The following is a 21,885-nucleotide window of genomic DNA, read 5'->3' as shown; positions in this document are numbered from 1 at the left end:
GACTAATTCTCGGTGTCTTTTGCTCGGTTGCTCTCTTCGGCTCTTACGTGGAGAAAGAGACTCTCAAAACTTTCTTCGTCTTCTTCGGACGGACAATCTCGTTTACGCATTTTATCGAACAGTTTGTGTGCATAAAAGCTAACGAGTGGTGAATCTAACGGACTATGGGATTTTCGCTTGCTGTTCGACTGAATAGATCTTCGTCTCGTTCGTGTTGTTAGCCGATGAGGAATGCCGTTGTTGCGCTCCGCCATCACCGTCGTGTTTCGCTGCTCCGGAGAAGTACGTTTTTCTTCTCTTTATAGGTCTTGCATTTTATGGAAATTTCGATGTTATTCGGTATAAATTTCGGGTGTGGATGATTTTCGTGTTGAAATTCTGGATTTCTGACTCGAGAATCCACTTGATTTACTAGAATTGTGATTATCACGAGAACATACAATTTCTGCGTTTGGGGAATTTTGGAAACTTGGATGTTAGTTTTGTAATGCTGAAAACTCTTTGCTTTGTAATCCCTTGGTTGCTCAAACTCAGTTTCAGTGAAGTTTTCACTGTTAACTTTGCTAAATGGTGATGAATGTTGCTGCTGAGATTTCCTATTTTCCTTTTGGAGATTGAACTTTATGTTGATGAGGTTGTTGTTGCTATAGTTGTAGCGTTCCGTGATGACAATACTATTTGTCTGTCTCCAAGCTTGAAGAATAATGAACTCTCAAGACAGACAAATTCATGGGTTTCACCATTTTGCTTGCAACGCAGAGCGTGAGTTCTTGATCATGCTGAATAATTTGCAGATACACAACCTATCGAGATTTCAGGATGTTTTATTGGGATAAAAAATTTTTGGGATTGGGTTTGCAGGTATTCGACGGGTTTCACCAGCGTACATGGTGGAATACCTACGGCAGAGTATGCAAAGTTGCGGAGAGAATCCCTTGAAACTGAATTTGGACATGCTCTAGGAGCATATAGCTCGAAAAGTTTTTCTGCAGTGTATCGTTTTGGACCCTTTTTGGCTTTGTATAGAGCTGCAATCATTTCGTATCATGTGGTGAAGCTTGCCTTTTGGCAGCTGTTTGTTCAGGATATGAGGAAACGGGCTGTCAAGGTCAGTAAATTCGCAATCTATGGTGATTTGTTGTTTGCCAATACTTGTTTAATAAGTTAACATGAAGAGTACTTTTTGGATACAAGGCCTGGACAAATTTATTTAATAGTACTTTATCACATTTTGGATGCAGTTCCGTGAGACTCTTATCAGCTTGGGGCCTTTCTACATTAAGGCATGTTACTTATTTGCTAATCCATTACTCCCCTAAATATACTAATCTTAGCCTTTTCTTTTAATTCCTCGTTATATCATACATCATTTGACTTGCAGCTGGGACAGGCACTGAGCACGAGACCAGACATATTACCATCTATATACTGTCAGGAACTTTCAAAATTGCAGGTGGGAAATCTTTCTTTCTTTCTTTCAAGTTAATTATATGGCTATGCTCGAATAATTAGATAAAGTATTTTTTCTTGATGATTATAGGACCAGATTCCTCCATTTCCAACTACTGTTGCCATGCGATGTATTGAAGAGCAACTGGGTGCTCCAGTGTCAAAACTTTTTGCAGATATTAGTCTTAAACCTGTTGCTGCTGCATCCCTGGGTCAGGTATACAAAGGTTAGATACCTTATAACCGTGGTCTGCTATTTTCTATCCGTTTGGTCTCTACCGTTATTCTCCTTTCTATTTTTCTCAATTTAGAGTTATTAGAAGCTAAATGTTTCATTTTTTCCCTTAAGTATTGCAGCTCATCTGCATTCTGGACAATTGGTAGCCGTTAAGGTTCAGAGACCTGGAATGTCACTCATTCTAACACGTGATGCCCTCTTATTCAAAATGATTGGGGGACAACTGAAACGATTTGCTAAAGCCCGTAAGGATCTTTTGGTAGCGGTGAATGAGATGGTCAGTCATTTATCTGATATGTTCGGACTAGTTTTCTGCTTACCTATATTATACTAACATGTTCATGTCTCTCTTGGATAAACAGGTCAGGCATATGTTTGACGAAATAGATTACGTTCTCGAGGCAAAAAATGCAGAACGATTTGCCTCTCTATACAGTTTTGACTCAGGTAGGTTCGCTTGTATAAATTTGTTCATTCTCTTTTGAAATATCATTGTCAAATGCAATATATCTTTGAACATTGGCAGGGAATGAGCAGATTGATGATAACGCTGGACCTAGGAATATGTCCAGGAATCACAGAGCAGAGAACATCAAAGTCCCTAAAATTTACTGGAATTTTACACGCACAGCAGTGCTCACAATGGAATGGATCGATGGCATAAAATTAACAGATGAAATTAAGCTGAAAAGGGCTTCCCTTGATAGAAGGGACTTGATCGATCAGGTAACAAAATAACTGTTACCTAATTATAAATTATCGTCCATTCCTCACAAAGTGGCAAATGAATCTGTGGATTGAACTTTGTTATTCTGAGAGATAGGTGTAGATGTTTTGTTAAGAACCTTGTATTGGTCTGGTTCGCAGGGCTTATCCTGTTCATTAAAGCAGCTTCTTGAGGTTGGATTCTTTCATGCTGATCCGCACCCAGGAAATCTTGTGGCTACTAAAGAAGGGTCTCTTGTTTACTTTGACTTCGGAATGATGGGGAATATTCCACGCCATTACCGTGTGGGACTTATTCAAATTGTAAGCTCTACTTCATTTTATCCTTGCCTTCTGTGTCTTAGATATGCTTGCAGTCTTTCTTGCTTCTTTTCAATTTTTCTTATATGCGGCTTAAGATGGCGAAAGAATAACTTCTCCATTTGAGATTGTGTTTCCTTCACTTTGTCAATTTTGATTAGTTCTATTGCTGTTACAGCTGGTGCATTTTGTCAACCGTGATTCTCTAAGTTTGGCAAATGATTTCCTGTCCTTGGGATTTTTGCCTGAAGGGGTTGATATACAAGCAGTTTCAAATGCTTTGCGTACTTCATTTGGTTCTACTACGAGAATATCACAAGATTTCCAGGTATCTTCATCTTGTGATGAAAATTACACTAAACCTAAAGACAGATTCACTGAAATTTAAAATTGTGGCAAAGCCTTTATCAGCATTTTTAATATTATTGCCTATGAGCTGAAATGTTTCATCTAAACATGCAAGTCGGAAAAGGCACATTTTAAAATGATTTCTTTACAACCTAATGCTTTTGAGTAGCCACAAAGGTGGAGAAAACTTAATAGGAGTAATAGTAGGAGCCTGGTTGTTTTACAATGATGGTAATTAGACCGACCTCATTAGCACTTTCTTTACTTCTGCTAGAATGACTTATGTCTGGAAGCTATCTCATGCATTAAACCAAACTCTCAGCTTCATGATAGTTCAAAACGTTGGATGGCTACTATAAATTTGAGAAATTCGGATTTCTGAGAGAGGTGTATTATTTCTGTAGATGTTTTCCTACTCTTAAAACCCCAATCAGCAACTGACCTTGTCATAGTTAAGTGAATTTCGTTTTGGTGAGATTCCATCGACAGGATTCTTCACCGTGATTATAGTTTTACCCTGTCCTGTCATTATAGTTCTACCATAATCCTTACTTTTTGCTGTACAGGGGGTGATGGAACAATTATATGATGTTATGTACGAGTTCAACTTTTCGCTGCCTCCAGACTATGCTCTTGTTATAAGATCTCTTGGTTCACTGGAAGGCACGGCTAAGATTCTTGATCCAGAGTTTAAAGTGATTGAGAGTGCATATCCATTTGTTATCGGGAGGCTATTAGCAGATCCAAGCCCAGATATGAGGAAAATACTAAGGGAGCTTGTCATTTGTAATGATGGATCAATAAGGTGGAATCGTCTTGAACGCCTGGTACTGTCATATAGCTCCTCTCGTTATGATTATTGAATAATCTAACGAATGAGCAGCTAACAAGCTCTATTTTCCAGGTAGCAGCAATATCAGAACAGGCTTCTGCGACTTCAGGAGACTCTCCAGAAGATAAAACGTTGAAGAAATCATCGGAACTGAAATCATTCGACATGCATTCAGTAGTTTCCGCAACAGAAGATCTGCTACTGTTCATATTATCCGAGAAAGGGCAGAGAGTTCGGGTCTTCCTTCTTCAAGACATAATCAGAGTGGTTGATATTTTCCTGGAAGTAGAGGCTCTTGAGCTCAACAAGACCATCAATCTTAAGACGGTCAGTAAATCATCCTTCCCTATTTCTTTCTTTCGCAACGGAATCTTCTGAAAATAATCTTGTCAATTCAAAACTGCAGGAAGAAGGGACAATGAAAAGAGTGAGCAATGGATTCAAAGGTCTGAGTGAGGCGGTGAAGCTTGCACCGGGAATGTGGATATCAATGCTTCTTCGGATGTCAAGGAAGTCTGAGGTTCATAGTTATGCTTTAGATATTGTTTCTGCATTGTCTACACATTTTGGCCACAAAGTGCCTCACACTTGTTGGATCCTTCTCTCCAAATTGCTCCATCACAATAAGAGCCAATAATTAAACGTTCGTCTATGCTATTACATACTTTTGGATATCATATTTAGCAATTAGCAAAACTAATAGAAACTAGCCAGTAAATACGATTGACTCTTAGTAAGAGGCTTAAAAATAACGGATCACTATGGACTCAGTGATTTTGGTGCTAAGGCGGCTGCATTTCTCGAGACTATCTCACCGGACTGCATTGTCAGGTACTAACTTAGTTTTGGGTGGAATCATATTGAAAGTGACTTTATGGATGGAATTATTCGGACCGTTGTAGAATTAGGGCTAAATACCTCTATGACGGATTCAAGGGATAATAAATGTTAAGGAAAGTGATTTGCACTACATGATTTTCCAAACCTATGAGATTCATATGAGATGAGAGATGCGAGAAATAATGGAGAGATGTGTTGAGTCATATATTTTATTTCATCTGTTAAGAAAAATTGAAAAAAGTTTTAAAAAAAACTAAAACTTTATGTTCTATTTCTAAAATCAAAAAAATTGAACCGTTATCCGGCATCACGGGTCAAAGAAAAGTTTTTATGGACGTGAAAACACTGACTAACACAAAACAATCGTAGGTTGTGTTGGGGTACAATGGGTTTTACCACTAGTAGCTAATTACTACCCATGTTGGTTCTCTTGATTCGAAATGTTTTTTCCTGTTGTGGATCTGTTGGGCTCTTTGCGGCTTTGCCTATTAGATTTAGACGTTTCGGCTTTGTAAAATTTTCTTTCTTATGCAACCAATAGCAAATCTTTTAAGAAAAAAAAAAAAAAAAAAACCCGTAATTAATATCGTAAGTTTGACTTTATTTGCTTATATGCCAGCGTCAAATCCGATTGAGCACGTATAACAATATCCAAACAAAAACTAATACCATTATTTATACATACATGTTGCATCACGATGAAATAAACACCTTAATGGCAGTTTAAAAGTTTGTGTGTATCACCAGATCTGTTACCAACACGTAAATCTATTACGAGATCTATTACGACTTACAAGAGAGAAACAAATTGTTTAATAATTCAAGTTGGATTGCTTTCAAGTAGTTAAAGTGAGTTGTGGAAATAAAAGAGGATTGTTTAATGGTTCCTCGGTAGGAGGCAACACATAAATATATATCACGAGTGAGAGAAACTGGATTTTTTTATGTTCAAAGAAAGAAATGGAAATGATAATCATCTCTCTCTGCCTAGCAACAATCCTAGCCCTTCTTCTCCTAAAACAATTTCTGAATCGAACGTACACTGCCAAAGTCAACCTACCACCGTCTCCGTGGCGAGTTCCGGTAATCGGAAACCTCCATCAGCTAAGCCTCCACCCTCACCGCTCCCTTCGTTCCCTTAGCCACCGCTACGGTCCACTCATGCTCCTTCATTTTGGCCGTGTCCCGGTCCTCGTAGTCTCTTCCTCTGACGTAGCTCATGACCTCATGAAAACACACGACCTTAAGGTTGCGAACCGCCCGCAATTAAAAGTGGTGGAGAAAATTTTCAACGGTGGGCGAGAAATGGTTTTCTCCCCTTACGGAGAATATTGGAGGCAGATTAAGGTATTATTTTTTTTGTTTTGAAAAGTCATTTATTTTTTATACAATAATACTTTCCTATATATATATATATTTTTTTTTTCGAAATTTAGGAAGGGTTATTGGTTTATAGATTTATCTATATATACATTTTTTCAGCCATTTTAGCAAATAAATCCTAAAATTTGACTTATTTACAACTCAATGCTATTAGCATTAAATCTTTTTCTAAAATAATTATATTTTTTAAAATTCTTAATTTAAATTGTCAATCACATTATCAATCAAATTTAATCCAAACAAACTTCACATCAATCCCTTAAAATTAGCATAAACGTATTTTGTTAACAATATTTTAAAACAAAGTTTTTTGTTTAAATAAATATTGTTCTTACTAAATGTTTTTTGTTTAAATAAATAAATCATGTATTTGAACTTATTTACAAAGTCATGCTACTGAAATTAATTATTTAGGAATGAAAATATTTAATTAAAGATTTAAATCGTCTAAATTCTTTGCTTTTAGAGTTATTATGTCATTACCTAAAAAATAAAAAATATTATAATTTTTAAATGTTATAATTTATATATTTCAACTTTATAAAACTTTATTAATATTTAAACTTATAAAAAGTTTAATATATCAAAAAAATTTAACATCATTATATAATATATAGAGTTGTTTTTTTACGTCATATTTTACGGTTCGAAATTTTAAAAATGAACATATATTAACCACTTGGCGAAAAATATGTGGGTTCAACGTCCCGCATCGATTAAAATATTTAGACAATGATTCATAAACATATCATAAATAAGATTAACATTAATAAAATAAATAGTTTTTTTTGTGGACGGGTTTGGCGGGACGGGTTTGACAAGACGTTACTTAATAACAATTGTAAACTATAAAGTAAAAATATTTTATAGATAAATACAATTTGCAAGTTTTTATATATACTAACTTTAAAAAATGAATTGTCCCTGCGGTGTACCGCGGGTTAAAATCTAGTAAGGAATTGAAAATCCAAACAAAAATCATTTGTTATTTAATCATTGATTTTAAAATTCTAATTAAAACCATGTGTTATTGATTCGATGATTTATAAATACTAGTTAAAATCCTTTGTTATTCGTGTAGTCATTTGTTTTTGGATTTGGGAATCCAAATTATGTTTTAAATGGAATTGAATGGATTTGAAAGAGAAAAATAGAAGGATTCAAATCCATGAGTAAACACATGTTATTTCAAAATCAATATATCTTGATTTCATAATTAATAGAGATTTTCAAATTCTATATAGATTTACAAATCAATAAACCAATAACACCTTAGTTTCTGTTTAGCTCTCTTGATTTGCTATATGTGCCTACAACATAAATATGAAAGTTCAGATTTGATTTAGTTTACATGAGCTTGATAGTTACTTGGTGAAGAAAAAGAAAAATATCTATTTAATATTTGAGTCATGTGATCTATATAAATTGAAACTAGAATATGATTAATTAACTGATGAAAATATCAACTCTGTCTTGTGAGGAAGAGTGTATGCATCGTCAATCTACTCAATAAAAAAAAGGTACAATCCTTTGAAAAGGTAAGAGAAGAGGAGATAAGTGAAATGATGGAGAGGGTGGAGAAAGCAAGTTCCGATTCTTCACCACTAAATCTAAGCGAACTTCTTCTTACGCTGACAAGCGATGTCACAAGTAGAGTTTCCTTGGGAAGAAAATATAGCAAGGAGGAAAGCATGAGTGATTTCAAAATTCAAATGAGGAAAATCACGGAGCTTGTAGGCGGATTTCCCGTTGGCGAATATATCCCGTGTTTGGCGTGGATCGATAAACTTCGCGGTGTGGATGAAAAAGCCGAGGAAGTGAGTAAAGCATTTGGAGATCTTATGGAAAAAGTGTTGCAAGAGCATTTAGATGCCACCGATAAACCAACACTGGATTTCGTCGATGTATTGCTATCCCTTGAAAGACACGAGAGAAATGGAGTACAAATTCGACGAAGCGACATTAAGTTCCTAATCTTGGTAAGATTATATATATATATATATAAGCCTAGCCATGGATAGGAATAGCTTAATGTATTTGGAACAATGAACCAATGAATTTTTCATTCCTCCAGGATATGTTTTTAGCAGGAACAGAAACAACTTACGCACTACTAGAATGGATAATGACAGAGCTTATCAGACATCCAGAGTGCATGAAGAAACTCCAAGACGAGATTCGCGCAAAGGCAACAAAACTTATTCTATATATATCAGAAGAAGATGTTGAGGATATGAAGTACTTAAAAGCGGTGGTTAAGGAGGTGCTTCGGTTGCACCCACCTTTACCATTACTAGTTCCCAGAGAACTGAGTGAAGATATTAAATTAAAAGGATACGACATAGCTGCAGGCACACAGGTGATTTGTTTTGTTCTTTTGTTATGCTCCTTTTAACCAATAAATCGTAATAAGCATCTAAATGTCTTTGGAGGATCTATATATATATATATATATAGGTAATAATCAATGCTTGGGCTATTCAACGAGACACTATGACATGGGGGATAGATGCTGAAGAATTTAGGCCAGAGAGGCACTTAGATTCACTTGTGGATTTTCGAGGAACAAATTTTGAATTCATTCCATTTGGGTCTGGAAGAAGGATTTGTCCTGGAATCGGATTTGCTATGGCTTTGGTTGAGGTGACACTAGCCAACCTTGTGAATCGATTTAACTGGAGAATGGAAGTCCAACATTCCGGGGATGAATATGATCTAGCGGAATCAACGGGACTTGATGTTTGCCGCAAATTTCCTCTTATTGTATTTCCATCTCCCGCTTAATCTAGTCCCCATGTATCACTACGTTCATCAAGTGCAAATTGATGGGGAATGGGGTGGTATATCCATATTTCGTTCATTACGTTTAGGGGCTAATTCCTTGAAAGAGAAGTAGTCTATTTTCGTGATTCATGTTCTAGAACGGTGCTTAATTAATTGCCTTTGACTCATTGATTTATTTTGTTCCTCAATCCCTGAAAATTTTCCTAAGACCCAACGCTTTTATCTTATTTGCTTAATCAATCTTTTTTCATTGCTTATTTTATTGTTTTACTTGATGGCCAAAAAAAAAAACTTTCTCCTTTTAGCTAAGAACAAGTCTCACAAATTTTATTGTATGATTGGATTCATGAAACGACTTCGAGCATGTGACCTCTGGTTTCTTTGAGTACAAAGTTCTTATTAGTATGTGTTATATGTATTTTATCTTCCTAAAAAACGACATGTTAGTTGTGGTAATTTTAAACAAAATATGTATACATATATGGGTTACAAGGAAGGATAAACAAGGCTATCAAAATATCTTTAGACCTCTCAATATAGAGTTCTCCCATGGTTAGCTTGATTTTTTCCTCTAAATATAGATTTCTTTATAAATAGAGAAGATCTTTGCTCCAATAATTGTTGTTTTGTTCCTCTAAACAAAATGTTCCAAATAAATTTTATTTTAATTTCTAACATAATCCTCCTTTATTTTTAAAGTTTATAAATTCTATCCACTTAGGTTATTTTTAAACAAAACAAAATAAATTTTCATTATAACACATAAATAGACAATCGAATGATTAAGACATTATTTTTAAGCATCATCATTAGTACTATTTTTATATTTTAAAATTTCAATTAATTTAGTAAATATATCTAATACAAATTTATATTTTTAGGTATTAAATGATAACTTATTAAAATTGGAAGAGTTTTTTGTAAATAAAAAAATTATGCTTTAAAAATAGAGAAATGATTAGTATTGCTCCAAATTTGGAGCAATACTATCTTTATTTTTGGCGCAAGATATTGAGTACCATTGATGATGATTTTATATCAAATATAGAGCTTGTAGCAAGAAGAAGGGTGACTTACATTATCCTTGTGGTAAGGTTTGTAGTACGAAACTATTTTTAACCATTATCCTTCAAACAAACAATGTTAATAATTCTATGTCAAGTTTCTAGATCTTAATCTCCGATAACAAACTAATAATTAACAATTGTTAGAACATCCAACAATAAAGCATAAAGAGTGAAAAAAAAAAAAAAATCCAATTAAAACCTGCAATTTTTCTCGTTCTCAAATAAAACTTCTAACTAATTAATTTTCTTAAAAAATCTTCAAGTCGTCAAAATTCAAACTTTTCCTATTTAAAACTTATCTTGAAAACCTCCAAATTGAAATATTTTCCCAATTAAAACCTCAAACTTTTTTTCGTTTCTAAATAAAATTTCTAACATAACTAATTAATTTTTCCTAAAGAAACGTTTAAGTCATCAAATTTTGAGTCTGATCAATGATTTACTAACGATAAACGGCTTTTAACAACATATTTTCCATTTATTTAGTTTTTGAAATTCACATGTTTTAGTTACAGTAGAAAATATAAAATCAAAATTGAGGATTGAATAAATTTATACTTGAATGATTGTTAAAATTTATACTTTAATGATTATGGTTAAAATTTTAAATCAATCGAAGTAAATAACCCAATTGGTAAGTAACTAAGTATTAAAAGATTCCAAAATAGGAAATATACAATAATGTTTTGCTTGTGCATCGGTGGTCATTAAGTAAAGGGCACCATTCAATTCTTAGAGTGGTAGGAAGCGAGAAACCAAGCCAATATGGTATCCCATATGGCTAAGCTTATGAGAGAGTTAGAGACAAGTGTCGCATTAGGTGTCGTATGAAAGATGCATACGATGTATATACAGTTTTTTTAACAACGTGTCTATTTGTAATTATCACTCATTGTCTTACTTGATAGCTTTTGTTTGCTTCTTCTTAATAGGATGCATTTTATTGCATGTGTATGCATTTCTCCAAATGAAATCTTGTGAAACACTTGTCTCTAAGAGTCTAACTCTCACACAAGCTAAAAACACGTCAGCTTGAGGTCCACTTAGCTTATTGATGAGTAGTTTTAAAGTTTGTGTGTTTCCAACTAATCAGTAACTAGTAATCACCCAACACATAAATAAATATATTACGAGTGAGAGAATTGTTTCAAAGTTAGAAATGGAAATCATAATCATCTCTCTCTGCCTAGCAACAATCCTAGCCTTTCTTCTCCTAAAACCACTTCTGAATCGAACCGTTGCCAAAGACAACCTACCACCGTCTCCGTGGCGAGTTCCGGTAATCGGAAACCTCCACCAGCTAAGCCTCCACCCTCACCGCTCCCTTCGTTCCCTCAGCCACCGCTACGGGCCACTCATGCTCCTTCATTTTGGCCGTGTCCCGATCCTCGTAGTCTCTTCCTCTGACGTAGCTCATGACCTCATGAAAACACACGACCTTAAGGTTGCGAACCGCCCGCGATTAAAAGTGATTGAAACAATCCTCAACGGTGGGAGAGAAGTGGTTTTTTCCCCTTACGGAGACTATTGGAGGCAGATTAAGGTGTTTTTGCTAAGTCATTAATTTATATATACAGTTAACAATTAGTTGTGGTTAGCTCTCTGGATTTGCTATCTGTGGCCTATTATATAATTTCCAAAGTCTATATTTGATTAAGTTTTACCAGTTAGATTGATAGTTACATGTTGTAGTGAATACATGCACCGTGCGTTTGATTAATTTTGATCCCCCTTCCGTTTTATTTTAATTTGAGTATCGTCTTGTAAACAAAAAATGTCGTTTAAAAAAAAATTCAATTTTATTTTATAGTTTTAATTTCTTGACCAATAAAAAATTTACATAACATATTAATAAAAGGTAAAAATAGTATTGTTTCGTTAATTTGTGAGTAAAAAACTAAAAGACATATAATACGAAATGAATTGTATACTATTTACTTCTTGAAGTACGTTTGTTTTAAAAGTCAGAAGGTATTTACTTGTTGAAATACATATACAGTTCTATAATGTTTAATCTTCCAATTGAAAAATACAATACATTTAAATAAAACCATTAAATATTTTTATACAAACTTTCTTATTAGATATTTGATTTTCGTAAGTTTAGTTAATAAGAATAACTTGTATATGAAATTAACATTGTTTGGCAAGAATAATAGCAGAAATAAATAAATAAATAAAAAATGAGAAGAATTGTGGACTTCATACATAAGAATTAGTGTTTCTTTTCTAATATATAGAGGATGTAATAAAGGCATGAGTTGAGCTTTAAAAGAAAAAAAAACATTTGCTTTGTGCGTAGAGAAAGAACAGAACACATTTTTTTGCAAAAGATAAACAACGGAAGTTTGAGAGAAAGTAGTATTTTTGTTTGTTAAAAACTTTGATATATTAATGCTCTTGATACTTAGATATATTAATTTTCTCATTAAGAAACTGATGAAAGTATTACGTCTGTTTTGTGAGGAAGACTGTATGCGTCGTCCATCTACTCAATAAGAAAATGGTACAATCCTTTGCAAAAGTAAGAGAAGAAGAGAGAAGTGTAATGATGGAGAAGGTCGAGAAAGCAAGTTCCGATTCTTCACCACTAAATCTAAGCAAGCTTCTTATAACACTTACAAGCGATGTGGCAAGTAGAGTTTCTTTTGGGAAAAAACATAGCAACGAGGCAAGCATGAGCGATTTCAAGAATCAAGTGAGAAAAATCACTGAGCTGGTAGGCGGATTTCCGGTTAGCGAATATATCCCGTGTTTGGCGTGGATAGATCAAATTCGTGGTCTGTATAATAGAGCGGAGGAAGTGAGTAAAATTTTTGGAGATCTTATGGATAAAGTGGTGCAAGAGCATTTAGATGCTACAAATAAACCAACAAAGGATTTCGTCGATATATTGTTGTCCTTTGAAAGACAGAGTAAAGATGGAATAGAAGTTCGACGAAGCGACATTAAGTTCATAATCTTGGTAAGATCATATATATAAAAGCTTTCTATATTTGGTTGGGACAATATGAACCAAGGAATTTTTTACATTCTCCAGGATATATTTTTAGGAGGAACGACAACAACTAACTCACTACTAGAATGGACAATGACGGAGCTTATTAGACATCCGGAATGCATGAAGAAACTCCAAGACGAGATTCGCGGCGATGCGACAAACCTTACTATATATAGATCACATGAAGAAGTTGAAGATATGAAGTACTTAAAAGCGGTTATTAAGGAGGGTCTTCGGTTACATCCCCCTTTTCCATTACTAGTACTAAGACTATTGACTCAAGATGTCAAATTAAAAGGATATGACATAGCTGCAGGCACACAGGTATTGGATTTTTTTTAAAATTATGAATCATAAATACGCATATCTAAAAGTCTATTTTAGGTAATAACCAATGCTTGGGCTATTCAAAGAGACATTGTGACATGGGGGATAGATGCAGAAGAATTTAGGCCAGAGAGACACTTAGATTCACCTCTGGACTTTCGAGGAACAAATTTCGAATACATTCCATTTGGATCTGGAAGAAGGATTTGTCCTGGAATTGGATTTGCTATGGCTTTGGTTGAGGTGACACTAGCCAACCTTGTGAACCGATTTAACTGGAGAATGGATGCTCGGCTTTCGGGGGATGAATATGATCTAGCTGAAGCAACGGGAATCGATGTTTGCCGCAAATTTCCTCTTATTGTATTTCCATCTAATGCCTAATCTAGTCCACATATTGTCATGATATGCATATCTTTAATAGGTTTATGTTTGAAGTTTGAATAAGTGTTGTTAATTTGGTTGATTAGCTTTTGATTATGGAAGAAAATATTCCAACTTGTTATTAACTTATATTGTTGCCTCGTAATAGAATAGTCATATATGTAACGGAAGATTTGATTGTGCAATATTATAGCCTTCATATCTTCCTCATTTATTTACGATTATTCTCCTTTCCAATTTTTTAGTACATAGCCTCTGTATAAATGTATACCTTCTCTATCAAAAATAACAATCATCACTTACAAAAGCTTAAATGATATGAGAGCAATAATCGACACCTAGACCTAAAACAGTAACCGCCTCCTCTTGTCTTTTTTTATTTTTTCTCTTTTGCATTTTTCCTGCGGCTGTGTTTACCTTGGAAACACATTCCCAACCGACCCTGCATGGTGTCACTGCCTCACTTGATTCTGTAGACCCATCATACCTTCGAAAACATAGCATGGACGAAGGTATATGGATTTCTAGAACCAAGTGACGCAAGTGATGGAGCTTGTAGGCTGTGTTTGGTGTGGATCGATAAGATCGGTGGTGAAAAGTCTGAAAAAGCATCTAGGTACCGCATATAAACCAACACTGATTTTAGCCCGATATACAATAGTATTGATATCCATCTATTGCTTAATCTAGTTCCCATGTTACCATGATGCAGCTGGCTAGATCTTCAATTGGGCTTTCTCTTACTGTTTCAATAAGTGTTTGGGTTAAGTGTTTTAACTTTTACTGTTATAAGTGTTTGGGTTAAGTGTTTTAACTTTTAGGAGTTTTATCTTTTTTTTTTTTTCTTTTTGATAAACCCTAGTCAATCCCGGTAGAAATGCACTGCTATGCTTCAGAGTGGACTTTTCTCCGAAAGACCACCACACTGTCTGTTTCGAATTTAAAATATTATTTTATTAATGGCAGGAGGTAGTCAGACCGCATACATTTCTGAGGATCAAATCTGGGTCAGGGAGTTTCACCCTTCACCAAAGCTTCCTCGCCAATAGATCACATATGCTTCGGCAAAACTGGTGTTGATGAGTGTTTTCGTTTCTGTCTTCTTGTATAAAGAAGACTTGCGTTATATGGTTGATGAGCTTTTGATTATGGAATAAAGAATAACCTATAACTTTCGAGTTTGTCGAAAAGAATCCAAAATAAAAATATACAAATCCCCTCGCATATAAACCATAAACAAAGAAAATCAAAATAGCTAAACAAGAGCCAATAGATGCTTAATCAATCGCATGACGTGTCAATTTTGAGATGTATCATTGGTCCAAGCTTTTGACTTCTAAAAGTCCACTAAACCTTTCTATAATTAGCAAATAATATTTAAACCCCGGAAACTGCTAAACACCATTGCTTCCGGAACACGTAACACCGCTCACTGCTTTCTGTTTCTTACGGTATTTCTCTTCCACCATCAATGAGAAAATCTCTCAATCTTCTTCCCCTTATTCTTCTCTCCAATCATTTTCCTCAGGTTTCCTTTGACTTTTCTCCTTAATCCCGTCGCGGTCTCTGTATGTTTCTGAAGAGTAGTATTTGAAATTTCTGCAAAAATGGGATATATGGACTTGGCGTTATCTTATTCGAATCAAATGCGGATTGTTGAAGCTCCCGCAAGCGGAGGTGGTCTCAGGTCACTTACCTCTCTATTTGATTGAAATTATCTATATATCTACATTATTGATTTGTTACATTCGAAATTTAGGGCTTAGGATTGATCAATGATCTCTGTGTTTGATCTAGTTTAGGTTACTTGAATGAAAAGCCATGTAGAACTTGTTCCATTGTGATCTGTTTTTTTGCTAGCTACATGTTTGTTTCGTCTCAAAGATTATATTGATTCGAACTTTCGTTTTCCTTAACATGAACTCATCACAATGTTTATGAACTTTTGAACTGCAGTCAGAATGGAAAATTTAGCTATGGATATGCAAGCTCAGCTGGAAAAAGGTCATCTATGGAAGACTTTTTTGAGACAAGGATCGACGGTATCGATGGAGAAATCGTTGGTCTATTTGGAGTCTTTGATGGTATTCTTGGTCCCTTTCTTAACAAGAATTTATACATTATGTCTCAATGACATTTTTATGAAGGTTTTATATATATGATCTCAAATTGGATATTGATTAGGGTTGCTTATAAGAAAGAGCAAAAAGTATTCATGTTTGTTTTTTTAATTGTTTTTTGCAGGTCATGGTGGATCCAGAGCAGCTGAGTATGTGAAGCGTCACCTTTTCAGCAATCTTATTACTCATCCTAAGTTCATCTCTGACACCAAATCTGCAATAGGTTTACTTTCAATTTCTTTTCGTTTGGACTTACTATTATTGTTGCTCTAAATCTTGGGATCATATATATTTGCTTTGTGTTTTTGGTTCAGCTGATGCCTATACTCATACAGACTCTGAACTTCTCAAGTCAGAAAATAGTCATACTAGAGATGCTGGTTCAACTGCTTCCACAGCTATTCTCGTTGGTGATCGTTTACTTGTTGCTAATGTTGGTGATTCCAGAGCTGTTATATGTCGTGGCGGAAATGGTACTTTTATTGACATTTTTGATTAAGTCATGACTCTTGGTATCTATTGAAATCTTCTGAAATGAATTCATGTGCTCTTGTAGCATTTGCTGTTTCAAGAGACCATAAACCTGACCAAAGTGATGAGCGTGAACGGATTGAGAATGCTGGTGGTTTTGTGATGTGGGCAGGTAACAAGAAACCGTAGAGTTATTTCCCGCTTTGTGGCTTATTTTCCGGTGTGCCTAACTCCTAGATTGAACAGGGACTTGGAGAGTTGGAGGAGTTCTTGCAGTTTCCCGCGCGTTTGGTGATCGATTGCTTAAACAATATGTTGTTGCTGATCCAGAAATTCAGGTTTGTATCTTCATTTGCTTTGTAAACCACACACAACATCTACTTGTGTTCACTTAAGGTCATGTCTTCAACTTCAGGAAGAGAAGATTGATGATTCTCTTGAGTTTCTGATTCTTGCCAGCGATGGACTATGGGATGTTTTCTCCAATGAGGTTTGTAAAATTAAGTTCTTCTTCGAAAAACTACTTTCATGTTCCGATAAGTATCACATCAAACTCAATGATTGAGATCTCTCTGATGGTCTTTCAGGAAGCAGTTGCAGTAGTAAAAGAAGTTGAAGATCCGGAAGAGTCCACCAAGAAACTTGTGGGAGAAGCAATTAAAAGAGGAAGTGCAGACAATATTACATGTGTAGTTGTACGTTTCTTGGAGAGCAAGTCAGCTAACAACAACGGTTCCAGCTCATCCGAGGAAGCAAATCAAGTGCCAACCGCTGTTAGAAATGACTCAGACCACAAGATCTCAGCCAAAGAAACCAATCAAGACCATACCACAGTAAACAAGGACTTGGACCGCAACACTGACAGTCAAAGCCTGAACCAAAAGCCGATTGCAGCTAGAAGTGCCGATAACTCGAACCAAAAACCAATCGCGACTACAGCAACAGGACACAGCGTTTCTTCAGAACAGAGTGGTTTAACCGGGGAAAAGAGTCAAATGCCAATCAAAATTCGCAGCGACTCAGAGCCTAAGAGTTCAGCCAAGGTACCTAATCAAACGCAAAGCACAGTACACAACGACTTGGACAGTAGCACTGCGAAGAAGCCGGCCGCAACAGAACAGAGCGGATCAACGGGTGAAAGGAATCGAAAACCAATCAAAGTTCATAGTGATTCCGCCGCAAGAAAGACAACTCCCTCTATCTTTAACTAAAACGTCCACTACCTTCTTTTGATAAATGAATGTATCATCTTCATTTAACTTTGAACTATTTAGTGTCCAAAGATTTTGCCTCGAAACTGATTTATCTCGTTCATGTAAGTTTCTTCTCTTTGTCACCCTTTTTTCTGAGGTCTTTAACTTCAACAATGTAATTTCTTTTTGCAGTGTACCAAATTTTGTAAACTTGTTGATTCTAAATAGTTTGAGTACATAACATAAACAAGAACATATTCAAAATCACGATATATACAAAACAAGTTACTTATAAACAGTTAAACACCACCCACTCACTTCTCTTCCTCTTCATCGCCCACAACAACTAAAAATACTCATCAACAAAAAACAAACAAACTCGTTTAAATTAAACGTTCGTTAAAAACCTTATTACTAAAACAAACACCAAACCACCCACCATCTTCCATTTTAGAGTCTCTCCCTCTCTCAATATCTAAAATGTAGGTACAAGTCCGAACCCACTAAAGATACCACCATGACCAACCACATCATTGCTCTCATTTGTATCCGTCCGCTTCGCAAACCGTCCCTTGATTCTCGGTCTCATTTCCGCATACGCTTTCCTTGAAGCATACCTTATAGTCTTCTCAAACTTCCTGTTCTTCCTCTTCTCTCTGTACCTCATTACCCTCGCTTCTCTCTCAGCTGAAGTCAGCGGAACAGCCCGCTGTGTCCCCGGATCAGCTCCACTGGTTGCAGGACCACCGTAAGGATACGATACATCAGCCACCGAACCACCATCTGGCACCACTCCCACTTCCATCGACGATGATGACACCTAAATTACACCAACCATTGGATCAAGCCATTATAATAAGTACAATCAAACTGACAAATACTATAGGTTATAACTTATAAGTGAATATGATTAGATCTACACTAGATTAAACAAAACAAATGAAAAAGAAGACACCAAAATTCTTTGATTAATACATAATTAGATACTTAAATTAAGGATTATCATAATATTTCTTCTAATTACAGATTAATTTACACATGTTGCTCGCATAACCCTAAATTTTAGTCAGCCAATCATTACTTCCCAATAAATTAATAATTTTAAGTATCATCAAAAGTCTAAACCCTAAAGATCTAAACTTTTTCGTTAAAAATTGATAAATAATTGTTAATCAAACATAATCAATTAAATTAATCACTGTGATTAAAGAACATTAAGCTTACGCTGTGACTGATGCAATTGTAACCACCACCATAAGTAAAGCCTTTAGATCCTCCGGTAAAATCCATTTCAAAGCAATTCTCGTTCACCGTCGGAATCCTAACCGTCCGATTCTCCACCGGAACAACACCATCAGTACCGGAGCTATTCTGCTCTAACGATTCCACCTTCGGATCAACATTTCCATAATCCAGATCCAGATACGGATCCGGATCCGAGAACAAATACTGTTGACCAGTGTTCATCTCCGGACTATCTCCCGGAACTTCCTCAGCTGAAGTAACAGCAACGATCCCCGCCGTCGCCGTCGTTGTAGTCTTTGGATTGGGAAGTAACAGCCACGAAGCAGCTTCTTCCTCCTCTTCTTCACGGCTTCCGTTACCATCTATATCGGAGAAGTAACAGTCGTCAAGGAAATTAACGGCGGTGTGTTTAACGGAACCGTCACTAGAGACGGAATCGTAAAACGGAGTAACGGGAACGCGTTCGTGACGGCGAGCTAACGGATTAGCCGAGTGGATATCACGGTCGCACGTGACGCATAACGCGGCCGCGTCTGCTTTGCACGTGACGTGTGCCGGTGCTTGCTCGCACACTTCACACATCCACACGCGCGCGTGTCGTGACGCGAGTTTGTTCGCCGCGTGGACTTTTGAATCGCAGCTTAAGCATAGAAACGCTGCGTCTGGTCGGCAGTATAACGCCGCCGTCGCTGATTTGCACGAATCGCAGAGCTTTGACGCCATTTTTCTCTCTCTAAACCTCTTCTTTTTCTTCTCTCTATGTTTCAGTGTCTCTCTCTCTCTCTTTCTTTTGTGGTTGGTGTTACTATTGGCTTCACATGAGCGTGTCAATGAGTCTATCCATGTGGGGTCCATGGGTATCCATCTAGATCGAATGAAAAGTTGACACGTGGTAAAATCTTAGCCAAACAACGTAATTTTATTTCTGATGAAATTACTTGGCATTATAGTTCTGTGTGTTCTTTATTTCTTTATATAATTGTAATCGTATGATGATGATACTTGTAATCATAATTCTGGATCGTCGACATTTGGCAACAGGTGTTTTATTTTAGCAAATGATGCGTAGCAAATTTGTCTACGAACTTTTTTATATGATTTATAGGTTATGAATGGAGGCAGCGGACAAAGCGGTCTAATTTGTCTGCGGTTTACTCCATCTCATTTTTGGGGCGGACTATAAATCGCTGTAAACCAAGTTTATTTGTATGTAAAAACGGTCTGCAGATGGTCCGCAGCGGTTTTCTTCTATTTTTTTTGGTCCGGACCACTGCGGACTATTTTTGATGAATGATAAAACAAAAAACGATCTGATCCATTGACGGTTTTGTTCGCCCCAACCGTCGTAACCATTCAAATCCATAAGCTGACACAGAGAGTGGTTCTATTGCAAAATAAAATGAAAAAAGTGGTGAAGAAGTATGGGTAGATGAGTTTTAGGACCACCACCATGAGGAGCAAACTTAAATGGAAACGATACTGTGACTAGCGAGGATAAAGTAAATGGCCGGTGGGTAGGTCGGTCACTAGTGGGCTGAATATGGGCCTTATGTGGACCATTGGTTTCTAGTTATTACTGATATATTCTGCATGTATGTGTTTTGTTGTTCACTAAAATGCTTATTTCAGCCCAATAACTTTATTTCTCAATTTGCTAAAAGTCACAACACAAACTCACTGGTTTCACATAAACTTATTTCTTTTTTTATCAACAAAGAAATCAACGCCCTCTAGATAGTCATCAAAAATACCTCTTCAAAATTTCATGGTTAACTGCACCGTAACTATTCCACACATAACTCCAGGATAAGACCTTATAAATTTTTACTATCCTTATTACAATATAAATAAAGACTTATTTCAAAATTAGTAACTCGCATATTATATCTATTGATCAGATTTTGACATGTATAAAATATATATATATGTAAAACCAATATATGCTTCTTTTTTTACTAATAATTTGTTGTAATTTTAGTATTTTAGATTATTTATTTATTTTTTTTTTATTTATTTTGAATTATCTAAGATTCATTTATCATGCTTCTCATTTCTCTATTATTCTGATTTAATTGTGTCAAATCAATTTTTTTGGAAATTTTATTAGTTAAGCATAAATCAGAACTAGACAGAACACAACAGGCAATAAAAGAATTGAGAGTACAAGATGAAGATTTTGAAAATCGCGGTGGACTGATTTCTGCAAAAAGAAAAAAGAAAAAAAGAGTATTTATGAGAAAGTGAAGAGAATCGTCATTTATTTTAGGCTTTGATAATGAAATAAAATGAAAAATTTCACTTTCTTATGAAAACTCTTTTTCTTTTCTCCATAAATCAAACTTCTACCACGATTTTAAACATTACATCTTGTACTCTTGGTTTTCTCAAAATAAATTTTATGTTGTGTTGTGTCTGACCAACTAATAAAATTTAAAACTTCAAAAGTAAATTTGATTTGACATTATTAAATTAAAAAAAAATAGAAATATATAAGCATGATAATAATTGAAACTTAAATAATTAAAATGAAAATAAAAATTAGGAGTGATTATCAAAACTCTTAATTAGAAAAAGAAAAAAAAACAATATTGAAAGTGTCAGAATCATACATCATGAAAAATGTGTAACCGTATTGATTTGTGAAAGTTTGATTCAAATGAGCGTTGCATTAATTATGAGTTATGATGTAGGCAGAGTCGCATCGCCGCGTCAGGTAGTTGCAGCAAATAGAGCAAATTCATACAACTGTTCCAAAGTCAAACATATTGAAACTCTTTGAAGCCAATCTGTGAACGGACACATGTCCATATTATGACATCATCTTTCTCAAATTACTTATTTTTTCCCAACCCATAAAAGCATGCCGGCGGCAAAAACCATGGGAGTCGAGTCATCATCAATAAATATGAGTTACGAGCAAAACTATAAAGTGAAAAAACATAAATTGATCGTGTCGTACACTCGTACTGTGCTCTTGTACTATTCTTAAACTAGATGACTTGAAAGAAACGAACATAAGTTTTAATAAAAATTAAACATTGCAGAAATTTAAAGAAACAAATGAAAGGAGTGGGTTTTTTCGTTTAGATTAAAAATGGACAAATGATTGAGGCCTTGAATGGTTCCAATTTTTGAAGTAGTTTTTTTATTTTGATTTTGCAAAAACTAAATAATTAC

The 21,885-nt window shown here is 35.3% G+C and overlaps 5 protein-coding genes across 8 annotated transcripts; 4 read left to right on the top strand and 1 right to left on the bottom strand.

Annotated features, from left to right (window-relative positions):
• Positions 1-4: 4 nt before the first annotated feature.
• AT5G24970 (Protein kinase superfamily protein) lies at positions 5-4,600 on the top strand. 3 transcript variants are annotated; one of them, NM_001203460.1, is made up of 15 exons: positions 46-282; positions 416-539; positions 651-762; positions 862-1,108; positions 1,242-1,283; positions 1,382-1,453; positions 1,541-1,676; positions 1,807-1,964; positions 2,050-2,134; positions 2,214-2,413; positions 2,555-2,716; positions 2,892-3,041; positions 3,628-3,888; positions 3,966-4,220; positions 4,300-4,564. In NM_001203460.1, exons 1-15 carry the CDS (start codon positions 232-234, stop codon positions 4,528-4,530), a joined length of 2,286 nt encoding a protein of 761 aa, NP_001190389.1. In that variant the 5' UTR covers positions 46-231; the 3' UTR covers positions 4,531-4,564. The 3 variants fall into 3 exon arrangements, with proteins under 3 accessions (NP_001332500.1, NP_001190389.1, NP_197879.2); NM_001343906.1 differs by lacking the exon at positions 416-539 and having other exon boundaries at positions 5-282; positions 4,300-4,600; NM_122406.5 differs by lacking the exon at positions 416-539 and having other exon boundaries at positions 1,391-1,453.
• Positions 4,601-5,566: 966 nt separating this feature from the next.
• On the top strand, positions 5,567-9,153 carry CYP71A14 (cytochrome P450, family 71, subfamily A, polypeptide 14). 2 transcript variants are annotated; one of them, NM_122405.2, is made up of 4 exons: positions 5,567-6,080; positions 7,601-8,095; positions 8,191-8,475; positions 8,574-9,153. In NM_122405.2, exons 1-4 carry the CDS (start codon positions 5,694-5,696, stop codon positions 8,898-8,900), a joined length of 1,494 nt encoding a protein of 497 aa, NP_197878.1. In that variant the 5' UTR covers positions 5,567-5,693; the 3' UTR covers positions 8,901-9,153. The 2 variants fall into 2 exon arrangements, with proteins under 2 accessions (NP_197878.1, NP_001331829.1); NM_001343905.1 differs by having other exon boundaries at positions 8,191-9,153.
• A 1,973-nt stretch (positions 9,154-11,126) lies between these two features.
• Positions 11,127-13,679, top strand: CYP71A15 (cytochrome P450, family 71, subfamily A, polypeptide 15; the record flags this gene model as incomplete). The annotated part of the gene is made up of 4 exons (NM_122404.1): positions 11,127-11,510; positions 12,438-12,932; positions 13,008-13,292; positions 13,353-13,679. The coding sequence occupies 4 exons, from the start codon at positions 11,127-11,129 to the stop codon at positions 13,677-13,679; spliced, it is 1,491 nt and encodes a 496-aa protein (NP_197877.1).
• A 1,607-nt stretch (positions 13,680-15,286) lies between these two features.
• On the top strand, positions 15,287-17,745 carry AT5G24940 (Protein phosphatase 2C family protein; the record flags this gene model as incomplete). The annotated part of the gene is made up of 8 exons (NM_122403.2): positions 15,287-15,366; positions 15,636-15,763; positions 15,924-16,022; positions 16,114-16,272; positions 16,356-16,442; positions 16,517-16,608; positions 16,686-16,760; positions 16,858-17,745. 8 exons carry the CDS (start codon positions 15,287-15,289, stop codon positions 17,479-17,481), a joined length of 1,344 nt encoding a protein of 447 aa, NP_197876.1. The 3' UTR covers positions 17,482-17,745.
• A 193-nt stretch (positions 17,746-17,938) lies between these two features.
• Positions 17,939-19,431, bottom strand: COL4 (zinc finger CONSTANS-like protein; the record flags this gene model as incomplete). Its single annotated transcript, NM_122402.3, has 2 exons — positions 17,939-18,283; positions 18,688-19,431. 2 exons carry the CDS (start codon positions 19,429-19,431, stop codon positions 17,939-17,941), a joined length of 1,089 nt encoding a protein of 362 aa, NP_197875.3.
• Between the last annotated feature and the right edge of the window lie 2,454 nt (positions 19,432-21,885).

Source organism: Arabidopsis thaliana, chromosome 5 (genome assembly GCF_000001735.4).
Source record: "Arabidopsis thaliana chromosome 5, partial sequence".
Taxonomy (NCBI): Eukaryota; Viridiplantae; Streptophyta; class Magnoliopsida; order Brassicales; family Brassicaceae; genus Arabidopsis; species Arabidopsis thaliana.
The sequence above is the reverse complement of the archived record's forward strand: the minus strand, read 5'-3'. Positions and strand labels throughout refer to the sequence as shown.

Bases quoted from the DNA above. Each gene is read 5' to 3' on its own strand.
- AT5G24970 (NM_001203460.1), top strand. From the start codon at position 232: ATGCCGTTGTTGCGCTCCGCCATCACCGTCGTGTTTCGCTGCTCCGGA. The intron at 3,042-3,627 runs GTATCTTCATCT...TTTGCTGTACAG, and splicing joins GAATATCACAAGATTTCCAG to GGGGTGATGGAACAATTATA. The intron at 4,221-4,299 runs GTCAGTAAATCA...TCAAAACTGCAG, and splicing joins AGACCATCAATCTTAAGACG to GAAGAAGGGACAATGAAAAG.
- CYP71A14 (NM_122405.2), top strand. From the start codon at position 5,694: ATGGAAATGATAATCATCTCTCTCTGCCTAGCAACAATCCTAGCCCTT. The intron at 8,096-8,190 runs GTAAGATTATAT...TCATTCCTCCAG, and splicing joins ACATTAAGTTCCTAATCTTG to GATATGTTTTTAGCAGGAAC. The intron at 8,476-8,573 runs GTGATTTGTTTT...ATATATATATAG, and splicing joins ACATAGCTGCAGGCACACAG to GTAATAATCAATGCTTGGGC.